The 11,314-nt window shown below is 47.6% G+C and overlaps 1 protein-coding gene and 1 pseudogene across 2 annotated transcripts; both read left to right on the top strand.

Annotated features, from left to right (window-relative positions):
* Nucleotides 1–1,216: 1,216 nt before the first annotated feature.
* LOC122235212 lies at nucleotides 1,217–1,303 on the top strand (annotated as a pseudogene).
* Nucleotides 1,304–6,663: 5,360 nt separating this feature from the next.
* On the top strand, nucleotides 6,664–10,723 carry HEY1 (hes related family bHLH transcription factor with YRPW motif 1). Of its 2 annotated transcripts, XM_042973533.1 has the most exons (5): nucleotides 6,664–7,158; nucleotides 7,421–7,496; nucleotides 7,634–7,717; nucleotides 8,007–8,088; nucleotides 8,984–10,723. In XM_042973533.1, exons 1-5 carry the CDS (start codon nucleotides 7,070–7,072, stop codon nucleotides 9,565–9,567), a joined length of 915 nt encoding a protein of 304 aa, XP_042829467.1. In that variant the 5' UTR covers nucleotides 6,664–7,069; the 3' UTR covers nucleotides 9,568–10,723. The 2 variants fall into 2 exon arrangements, with proteins under 2 accessions (XP_042829467.1, XP_007073861.2); XM_007073799.3 differs by lacking the exons at nucleotides 6,664–7,158; nucleotides 7,421–7,496; nucleotides 7,634–7,717; nucleotides 8,007–8,088 and adding an exon at nucleotides 8,486–8,540.
* Nucleotides 10,724–11,314: the final 591 nt, after the last annotated feature.

Here is an 11,314-nt window from a genome sequence, read left to right as displayed (position 1 = left end):
AGGTCGAGCCCCACATCCGGTTCTTTGCTGTCAGCGTGGAGCCAACTTCGGATTCTCTGTCTCTTTCTCTCTCTGCCCTTCACCCGCTCGTGTGCTTTCTCTCTCTCTCAAAAATAAATAAACATTAAGAAAAATTAAAAACAGAACTAACAAAAAAGCACACCAAAGCTCCAGTGTATATCAGTTCAGGCACTCAGACAACCTAGGGGGCCAGCAGCGTACTATTTTCAAAGACAGAGTCCGTGGGTTCCGGTTGGGGGTTCACCTGGAACCTCCTGCCACACTTCGAATTTTAGTAACTTAAAATCATTTTAGACCTATTCATAATAAATATCATATAAATATCAAATAAATCTCAAATATCAAATATTCATATAAATATCTATAATAAATATTTTAGCACAAAAGTGCTAAAATGTGAAATACTTAGAAACAGGACCTAGAGAAGTCGTCTGACGCGCTGTAGCAGTATTGGATGAGCATCTAGGCAACTAGGAAAAAGACCCTCACTTCCACTGAAGACAACTCCGAGCGAGTTCTGAGGAGTCGCGATCCATAGACTTGCTTTTGGGACACCATAAGATAGATCTCAATTATATCCGGAGTTGTCTCGAAAGTATGGAAATAAAAAGGAGTTGAATGATTTAAATTGTGAAAAGAATACACTACAAATTAGTATTTGAATTACTTTAATTGGAAAATAATATGCTGTAAATTGCTATTTGCATCATTTTAATTGAGAGGAGAATACTTACAATAAATTACTTTTGGAGGAAAAGAAGGCATCATGGAATCAAACCAATCGCAGGGATTCAGATATGACTTTGGGCAAATTTCCTACTTTTTCTGCCTGGTCTTCCTCTTTGAAAACTAAGAAAAATAATAATTCCTCCTTCCTGGTTTAGTGTAAGGATTAAATTACTTATATATAACAATTTTAAAACTGTGCCTGGCATATGGTAAGTGCCATAAAAACGTTTGTTATCAAAAAGTATTTATACCGGGGGTGCCTGGGTGGCTCAGTCGGTTGAGCATCCCACTTCAGCTCAGGTCATGATCTCACGGTTCATGAGTTCCAGCCCCATGTTGGGCTCTGTGCTGACAGGTCAGAACCTGGAGTCTGCTTCAGATTCTGTGTCTCCCTCTCTCTCTGCCCCTCCCCTGCTCGCATTCTGTCTCTCAAAAATAAATAAACATTTAAAAAAATAGTAAAAAATAAATTTAAAAAAGTATTTATACAGAAAAGATTAGCATGGCCCCTGCGCAAGAATGACATACAAATTCATGAAGATTCCATATTTAAAAAAAAAAAAAAGCATAAATTTCTTGAAGGAATTGGTCTCTCAAATTAGTGAGCAAAGAACTTTCAAAGCAGAAGTTATATTACCAGAACTCAACAATACTTTTTATTAAGTTGCTTTTCACTTATGCTCAATTAAAAAAATTTTTTTTAAGTTTATTTATTTTGAGAGAGAGAGAGAGAGCACAAGTGAGAGGGGGCAGAGAGAGAGGGAGAGAGAATTTCAAGCAGGTTCTGTACGGTCAGTGGAGAGCCTGATGTGGGGCTTGAACTCAAGAACCATGAGATCATGACCTGAGTGGAGATCAAGAGTCAGATGCTTAACCAGCTGAGCCACCCAGGTGCCCCTATGCTTAATTTTTTTATGGGTCGAAAGCAAAATGCATCTGTCCTTACGCTAGGACAGAATTTCCCAAAGTCTGTTTTTTGGGTATACTATTTCAGTGGCCTATTAGCAGATATTATATGAACAAAGGGTTCCATGGCTAATGAGTTTGGGAAGTGCTGAGTTAGACACATGTAAATGAGGATTCCTTATTAAGGACTTCTCAGAGCATGCATGCTCTCAAGTGTCCTGAGCTCTCCAAGAATTTCCCAAATGTATTTGAAAACAGATTCTTTTATTTACAGAGCCTTGAGGGATTAATGGTCTGTGAAATGCACTTCAGCATTTTAAATACCCCTCCCCCGCCTCCCCCCCCCCCCTTTTAAAGACAGTACCACCTTGAGGAATTCACTGGCAGGAACAAGAAGACCTACAGGTGGGCCTTTTAGGTGGCCCAGCAAAGGTCAGGATGAAGGAGCCCGAGTTATTCCCATCATCGTCATCATAACTCACAAGCACAAGACATAACATTTGTATAGTATTTTACAAAATGCTTTGTCTCATTTTACCTCTCACAATAAATCCAAAACAAAAGCTGAGGGACTATTATTTACAGATGAGAAAACGGAGGCTCAGAGGAGAGAGGTATGATCATGGGCCCAAGGGCCCATAGCTGGGAAAGAATCACTCAAACCCAGGCAGGCAACTGGGAATCCTCTCCTCCTCCCATTGGGCCACACTGCTGCCTGCTGGGTTTCCAATTAAACAATCCCCTCAGGGTGAACACCAAGGTGTCTTACATCTGACCTCCATCAGGGGAGTTGATAGCGGAAGCGCACTTTTGCGTGGCATGACGTGCCACAAGGCAATCTGGTGATTGAGACAGCATCTACAGAGAGCAGCGAGCATGAAGAAAAGAGGGAAACTGGCATTTAGTCAAAAGTTTGGTATGACAGTTTTGGGCGACTCTGTCTTGTGGTTTCTGATTTGGGATGTTCTCAGAAAGAAGCCATTTCTGAACTCCAGAAGTATGCAACTTATTTATACATATATTTATAGCACTGCATGCTCAGGGGCTCTTCCTTCCTAAGAAACTCAAAAAAGCACAACTTTCACTAATAATGAATAGCAGATGCTTATTTTTAAGCTCTACTCAAAATAAGCTAGTGCTCTTAGCAAGAGCACAGGTTCTTTCTCGTCACCTTTCAAGGATATTACGTTCTGGAGACACTGCTTTGAATATATCCAATTACTAGATTTTTTTTTCCCCCTTCTTGCAACCTCATTAGATGTGTAACAGTTTCAGAAGAAAACTGAGGGGTAACCCAATGCTTGGTTTACTCATTGGTAAATCAGGTATATTAATAGCTAATAATGATAGCTGCTGTTTATTACGTGTTTCCTCTTGGCCAAGCACCATTAAGATGCTTTATATAACTGATGTTATATAATCTATGACGTTGGGAAATTGTTTTTATTAATGCCCCATTTTATAGATAGGAGAATCGGGGTTTAAAGAGGTTGAGTAACTTGCCCACTGTTGTGTGGCCAAGACTGATCTGTGTCTTTACCACACAGTCTTGTGAGCAGCTTGATAAAGATTGTGGCTTTTCGGCTCATCACTCACGCCTGGCTCAGTGCCTAGCACACAGTAGGGGTTTTACACAAGTGTGTCGAGTGAATGCATGAACCAGCAAGACTCAGGTGTCTCATACATTGGCTGGATTCACCTAAATGTGGTTTTAACAAAGCTGTTTTGCCTGTGACTGGATAAAGCGACTTGCTTAAGAGCCCAGACAGAGGCAGCCCCTCTCTTTATCCAGGCGGCAGGTGTAGTCTTTGGCCCTCCTGCATACCTATTTAATCATGACCCCACCAACAAACCAACAGAGAAAGGGCTTCATCCAGGACACCACGGTAGGGACCTCGACAGTGGCCAAACCTGATGAATCAAAGATTCAGGGCCTTTTCCTGGGTGGTCCGTGCCCAGCTACTGCTTGTGTCCCTTCCAGCCAGTTGTGGCCTTAATCTTTCAGATGGAAATGCTGGGACTGCAGTTTGAGGATGGGCTCTTTCTGGAGATATCACTGGTTCACCTCTGGGAACGCCCCACCTGGACCTGGCCTTGGGAGCGAATTCCTAAATCTGTAGTATGTGTCTCTTCTGGGGCATCTTGAGCATCCCTTCTGCAAGAGAACACAGAGAAAGGCAACCTGATGGATTATTATTAGTAGATAAGTAAACCCATTTTCCACAGACAGGCAAGGAAATGGGCCTTTGTGCATATTTGAAAAGGCTGGTCCCACAGGACAGATGAGTTACGAAAAGCAACATTTTCCTAAGGGGCTAGGTCTAGGCAGCCCCACTCAGGTTGGAGACAAGGCTGCTTTTGCAGGTTGTGTCTTGCTCAGGGGACTGCTAAGAAGTTTAAAGCAGTTCTTTACTCAAGGCCTCCAGGGATAAAGCCCCTCTACTCTGCAGGTGCTGGAAAATTGGGCCTCATGCTCTCAGTCTGCCTGATTCTACTACTGATGGGAGGGCCTCAGCCCCTTCTTTTGTAGTTCTAACTGAAATAGCTAGGCCTAGAACCAGAACTAGACTCTGACCTAGTTCTAGAGTGCCTTCCCAAGCTCAGAAAAGTTCTTTCCAGACCCCATGAATTATCTTCACCCCTTGTTTTTCCTTATCAAAAGATGCTTCCAAGCATTAAACCCATTTATAACAATTTTACCTGTTCATTGTCTATCTCCCCCCTAGGATGTGAGTTCTAGGATGGCAGGAACCATAGCACTTTGGGGTCATCATTCCATTCTCAGGCCCTAGCACGGGGCCAGGCACACAGAAGGCACTCAGTATTAGTTGGATGGATGAGTGAGAGTCAAGATTAAGAAGCAGGAGAGATTTAACAGTTTAACATAGACCTCATTTTTGACAGCAAAGTAACATTGAATGTGGGATTAATAGTTTGCTTAGGTACCAATGTGGAGTCAGGAATCCTCAACCCCACTTTGTCTTTTCTTCTCATCCACCTATCCATGTCTGTACAAGGCAGCAGAAATAGGCCAAAGCCGGAAAGTCTCGCTCACTGTAGATTCCAGAGGTTGGCAACCACAGAACCACAGAGGGTTAGTGGACACACTAATTTCTAGGGTAGGGTGGCCTGCCACTTTGGGGAAAGAAATGGTGTCAGAGGGACTTCTGAAAGGCAGAGGGGAGTAGTGGATGGTTTCCTATGCCTGGACCATTCAGTTCTGGAGGTGGGGGAAGAGGCAGGTGGCAGTGAGTGATGTGCTTGGCTGAAGACTGTGGAGGCTGGAAAGGAGCTTGGGAGGCTGAACCTCTAGCAACCCCCAAAGAGCTGTTGCCTGTGAGTAGGGGCAAAGTAAGCAGACAAAGGAATTGGATCTTGGATGGACAACTGACAAGTGGCATGCCGGGGAATTTCAGGGAGCAAGGGCATGTGGTATGCCAGCAAGAAAAAATCCAACATGGCTTGATGGAGGGACCGGCCTAGACAGGGAAGCAGAGGAGACCAGAATGAAGAGCTGAGGGGCTGGAGGTGGAGGTGAAGTGAAATAAGAGTTCAGTGGGAGCCAGGAGGTGAAATATTGGGGGAGGTGAGGGGCTGAGAATCGAACAAACATATTAGGCTCAGGCCATACAGAGGATTGGCGTCTAAAATGTGTTAAGATGGCATTGAGATCACTAATTAAGGAGAGGTAGACACGGAGAAGCTATTCGCACAAGTGAGAACATTTTTGTTATCCTCTATATCAAGTGCTCCCTCATTGACAGGACTGCAAGGTCAGCAGCCACAAGAATGGACCTGAGAGGAATACCAATCGCTCTGCTCCTTTGTAAGGGATAGAGAAGCCTGGATTTCCAAATTCAAAACACCCATCCGGCTGCTTCTACAAATCCCTGAATAGGGAATCAGTCCAGAGATACAGAATTTTTTTCCGCCAATATCTTACGGAGGACTTGCGTAACTCCACGGAGCTTCCAGTAAACACCAAGAACCCAAACCGGAGGTGTGCAGTGTGTGTATGTGTGTGCTGTGTGTCCAAGGGTCAGAGACGTGCGCTCCCGCAGTGAGGGCGGCCTCAGACGCAAATGCCCAGGCCCGCCACCCAGTCGCCCGCTGAGAGGATCTGGCCGCCAACTCCAGGAAACAAAAAACAACGACAAAACAAAACAAAACAAAAAAAACCCCTCCATAATGGATATCCCCAGGGGTCTTCCCCCCCCCCCCGAAAAAACGCGTTCACTTTGTGGAACGTTCCAATTTGTGCGGAAATTAGATGCACAAGGCAACTCATTCCATTCGGGAAGATGAAAAGTGCTGCAGAAGCGAGACTGGCTGTATGTGGGGACACAGTCCCCCAAACCGAAAGAGGACATTCCCAGAAACCTCGTCTTGCCCCTCCAAGCGCCGGCCCGCGAGGTGGTGGCCACTGTGGCCGCGCACGAACTCCGCTCTGCGGGCGCCCTGCAGCCTCCGCGCAACTGTCGGCGCGCCACCCGGCCAGGTGCAACGGGCCCGGCTCCGCCAGCGGCGCGCGCCTCCCGCCGCCGGGCACGGGTGGCCCCGCAGCCGAGATTTACCGCGGCGCAGGGCGGCGGTTTCCGGGGCCGCCCGGCGCCCGGGCTCCGATTACAGGTTCACACGGGGGGCCCGGCCCGCGGCCGCCCAGCCCCCGCCGGAGCGCCCCCGCGCGGCCCCGCTCCCCCGCCTGCCCATTCTTCTCCATTCATGCGGACGCCCTGCGCCGCCGCCGCCGCCGCCAGCGCGGCCGCCGTCGCCGCCGCCGGCCGCCCGGATTGGCTGGCGGCCGTGGCGCCGGCACTTTCCCACGGCCCGCGGCGCGTGCGGCTCACCGGCGGCGCTGCAGGCGCGGCCCTGGCGTGCGTCCAGGCCAATCGGGGCGCGCAGGGCGGGGCGGGGCCGCGGCCGCCGGCGGGCTTGTGTCCCGGCCCGGCCTCCCTCGCCTGCCCGCCGCCGGCCCACCGCCGCCCGCGCCTCCCCCTTCCCCCCGCAGTGGAGACCCAGCGGAGCCCCCGCGGAGCCGACGCACCGCCGCCGGGTAGGGGCCGGCGAGGAGGGCGGGGGCAGGGTTCGCCCTCGATTTTAGCCTAGCTCCGGTCCCTCCCCGGAGTGGCTGCCAATCAACGGAGCGAGAAGCCGGGTTGGCGGAGCGGAGGCTGTTGCCCAGGAGCCGCCGCTCCGCCCCTCCGCCTCCTACACCCCGCCTGCCCTCCCAGGGGACTTGAGTAGGGGCGCAGCGTGGGAAAGGGATGGTTGAATTTTAACCGGAGGCAGAGCGTGAGCGGGATCAGTGTGTGCGGAACGCGAGCCCCCGAGCGCGGAGAGGCGCCGCTGCTGTTAACTCCTCCCTGCCCGCCGCGCCGAACCGACCCTCCCCCGGAGCCCGCGCGCAACCAACATGAAGCGAGCCCACCCCGAGTACAGCTCTTCGGATAGCGAGCTGGACGAGACCATCGAAGTGGAAAAGGAGAGTGCGGATGAGAATGGGTGAGTTGGCGGCGGCAGAGCGGAACCCGGGCAGGAGGCGAGCGCCGGCTGGCCACGGTTGACAGCGGGCGAGGGCCCCGGGCACGTCTGTGCCCTCCACTGACCTCTGCGCATCTGGGTTATGCCCCTGTCCGGGGTGAGGGACGCCGGAGGCCCTTTCAAACCCAAGTTGCCAAAACAATCTGAGTGCGGGGAGGATGAGGGGGACCCCTCATATCACCTCCCCTGGCTTACAGCGATTCCTGTTTTTCCCCCCATTCAGAAACTTGAGTTCGGCTCTCGGTTCCATGTCCCCAACTACATCTTCACAGATCTTGGCCAGGAAAAGACGAAGAGGCGTGAGTCTCATTACAGTGCTTCTTGTTTTGTTTTGTTTTGTTTTGTTATTAATTAATGGAAAGAACTACCTTTCTTCATTTTTGAAATTTACAGTCTTGATGGAAATACCCTCCTTTGTTTTGCCTGCTTTCTGCAGATCATTGAGAAACGCCGACGGGACCGGATTAATAACAGTTTGTCTGAGCTGAGGAGGCTGGTGCCTAGTGCTTTTGAGAAGCAGGTAATGGAGAAAGTGGGTAGAGCTCTCCGTGTAGCCATCCACACCTTCTGAATCCCTCCCCTGATTAATCTGAACCTCATCCGTGTCTCGAAAAATAACCGTATTGCTTTTGCCGAAGAGATAAATTCATATACAGATTCCAACATATTTTCTGAAGACAGCTCATTTTGTTTTAGTTTGTACTTTTATGATTTACAAAGCATACTGCATACGGTGCATATCTGTTTTAAGTTGTTCCCCAAAGGCACTTGGTGCCATATCAATTTTTTTCCCCCATTCTCTTCTCCAGGGATCTGCTAAGCTAGAAAAAGCCGAAATTCTGCAGATGACAGTGGATCACCTGAAAATGCTGCACACTGCAGGAGGGAAAGGTACATATCACTAATCTGGTGGCAGCCGAGTGCTCTGGGTAGAATGAGTAGATGCGGCAGGCCAGCCCTGGTGCAGTCGCTGCCTTATTTTTCCTGTGTGCTTTGGGGGTGGGGAGAGAATGTTGTGTGGTGTACAGTTGTCAGTGCATTTGCAAATGCACATAGGATTTTCTCCAGTGAATGCATCACCCCAGTCCTCTTCGAACTAAGCTAATGCACCTTCTTTTGGAGAATACCTGTTATCAGCGAGGTGCCCGAAAGCTGTGACAGCCCTGATTATAATCAGGTAGCTCTCACCACATTTGTTGATTGCCATTTTGAGAAAAAGCCTTAAAAAAAAAAAAAAGTTATGGTCTTAATTTTATCTACAGGATTGAAAAAAAGAAAAAAAGCTCCTATGACTCTTGAGGAAAGAAACCTGTTGTGGTTAATTAGAGAAAACCTAACAGAAGGTGGGAGACCGGGGTCTGTGTGTCTGTCTCCAGCCGGAAAATGCTTTGCTCAGGACCAAGTGGCTAAAAGCTCCATGATGATAACTTACATCTGTGTGTCTAATGAATTTCACTGCTCTGTGGTTTCTCTGTCCTTGATGTATTTTTTGTTGTTGTTGGGGGAAAACATTAAAGGAATGAACATAGTTTCATCTGCTGGTAGGGTATAATTCCACTTTCTGCTCAGCAGTTTCTAATTGGGCTTTGAACTTACATTAGCAAACACTTCTCATGTTGATTAATGCAAAGACTTCGGTCAACTCCAAAATATTTGGACCTTCGTTAAGAGCCCGTGTATGCCGTTTTTAAGGATGTAGGTATTTGTTAGGAAGGGCTGCCTTTGGTATTGAAGAAATGCGGGAAATCAGCAAAGCCTGAGGTTTTTCTTTTGTTCTTTTCCTCAGGCTATTTTGACGCACACGCCCTGGCTATGGACTATCGGAGTTTGGGGTTTCGGGAGTGCCTGGCGGAAGTTGCCCGTTATCTGAGCATCATCGAAGGACTAGATGCCTCTGACCCGCTTCGAGTTCGACTGGTCTCACATCTTAACAACTACGCCTCCCAGCGGGAAGCGGCCAGCGGCGCCCACGCAGGTCTTGGACACATTCCCTGGGGCAGCGCCTTCGGACATCACCCGCACGTCGCGCACCCCCTGCTGCTGCCCCAGAACGGCCACGGGAACACTGGAACCACCGCCTCGCCCACGGAACCACACCACCAGGGCAGGTTGACCTCGGCACATCCGGAGGCGCCTGCTTTGCGTGCGCCCCCTAGCGGCGGCCTCGGACCGGTGCTCCCTGTGGTCACCTCCGCCTCCAAACTCTCGCCGCCCCTGCTCTCCTCCGTGGCTTCCCTGTCGGCCTTCCCCTTCTCCTTTGGCTCCTTTCACTTACTGTCTCCCAATGCACTGAGCCCTTCGGCACCCACGCAGGCAGCAAACCTTGGCAAGCCCTATAGACCTTGGGGGACAGAGATTGGAGCTTTTTAAAGAACTGATGCTGTAGAATGAGGGAGGGGAACACTTACAATCCCAGCTGAGCTGGGCTGTTGCCAACATCACCTTAAAGTCGTCAGTAAAAGTAAAAAGGAAAAAGGTACACTTTCAGAGGAATTTTGTTGAAAGACTAAAGGTTTGTTGGTTTACTTTTTCTTTTTTTTAATGTTTTTTTTATCATATGTATTAGCAGTTTTTAAAAACTAGTTGTTCAATTTTGTTCCAAACATTAAATTGAAATAGTGAGTATAAACCAGCACTTGGTAATAGGTTTGTTCTGTGCCTAATTACTTTGTAAACCTCTCTGTCGAAGAATGATTCCATTTTTGCCTCAAAGTTTTGGGAATTTTAACATTTAGTATTTTGGTCTGTTTTTCTTCTTGTGTAGCTGAAGTCTGTTTTTAGATTTAATTTTCCAAACCACTAAGTTCAATGTTAACATGATGCTATTTGTTAATAGTTTGACAATTAAGGTGTTGTATAGGTAATATTCTTTTGTGGGGGGAACTATGTTGAATTTTATATTTCTGAACAAAGCGTTGACAAATCAGATGATCAATCAGCTTTATCCAAGAAAGAAGATGAGTTCATTCTCTGCCTCCTGCAGCAGTAAGGTGAATGTATAACCCATCAGGGGCCCTGAGTTCATATGACCACCTGCCAGGACTGCAGTCCTGGCTTAGTTAGGAGAGAGCCACTTGGGGGTTGATCTCCATTTGGAGTTGGTGGGGAGGAGACTGCATAGGATATGCCTGCATTTACCAGCCCCATGCAATGCAATGAATTTTTAATCTCACGGATCTCAAATTCACAAACATTAACATGGATAAATGATCACGGTGTGCAAGTGGTCCAATCGAATAGTCCAGTGGAACCTGTTAAATGCATAACCTAATTCTTCCTGAAACTGCTATGTTTTCTTTTAACTGGAAATTTTTATGTTGTGTTTTCCTTTTTGGTGCATGGCAATGTGGTTGTTGAGGTATTTAAAAAGGTGTGCTGCCTTCTTTAGGTTTAATTTGGTTCATAAAAGCATCAGTTCACAGGTTTATCCTTTTAGCAGGTGTAATTTAAACGACCTCCACTGAACTGGGTTTGACCTCTGTTGTACCGATGTGTTGTGACTAAATAAAAAAGGAAGAACAAACTATTCTGTATATGTCTTACATGCCTTGGCCTTTCCCTCTGTTGGCTAAAAGAAGATAAATTTTCCTTTCATTTTCATTTTGCTTGGTTACCAGTTTTCTTATTCATTATTTTGGGAATTCTAAACTGTGTGAATTTGCTACTGAATAAGGTGACTTCGTTGCAGTGCAGGGCTTTGGCCTGATTCCCACAAGAAGCCCCAGCCCTTTCACTGTTATGTCAGATGATCTGGCCCTCAGCGGGCTAGGGAGACTCATCAGGCTGGGAGTTGCAGGGTGGGAGAGAACTCTGCTGAAATCTTTTAAAACCGAGTTGACCAACGTTTTTTGTGTTTTTTTTTTTTTGTTTGTTTTTTTGTTTTGTTTTTTTTGTTTTTTTCTGAGAGCATCTACTGTGTGCATAGTCGTGTGCTAAGAGAACAGAAAATTCCTTTTTTTTTTTTTTAACTGTAGCACAAGAAAAGCTAACACTGCCATCTCTGAAAGCCCATGCAGGGGCTGGGGAATCTGGCCTGATGAGCAGTGGCAGGCTGTAATTCTGCACCTGCACAGCTCCAGGAGTCTTTCCTTGTCTTGTTTCAAGGAATTTGCTTAAC

Source organism: Panthera tigris, chromosome F2 (genome assembly GCF_018350195.1).
Source record: "Panthera tigris isolate Pti1 chromosome F2, P.tigris_Pti1_mat1.1, whole genome shotgun sequence".
In the NCBI taxonomy this organism is placed as follows: domain Eukaryota; kingdom Metazoa; phylum Chordata; class Mammalia; order Carnivora; family Felidae; genus Panthera; species Panthera tigris.
The sequence above is the reverse complement of the archived record's forward strand: the minus strand, read 5'-3'. Positions and strand labels throughout refer to the sequence as shown.

What these genes read in the sequence shown, in the direction of transcription:
- HEY1 (XM_042973533.1), top strand. Translation starts at nt 7,070, where the DNA reads ATGAAGCGAGCCCACCCCGAGTACAGCTCTTCGGATAGCGAGCTGGAC. An exon ending in CCAGGAAAAGACGAAGAGGC is followed by an intron (nt 7,497 to 7,633) that starts GTGAGTCTCATT and finishes TGCTTTCTGCAG; the next exon opens with ATCATTGAGAAACGCCGACG. An exon ending in GCACACTGCAGGAGGGAAAG is followed by an intron (nt 8,089 to 8,983) that starts GTACATATCACT and finishes TCTTTTCCTCAG; the next exon opens with GCTATTTTGACGCACACGCC.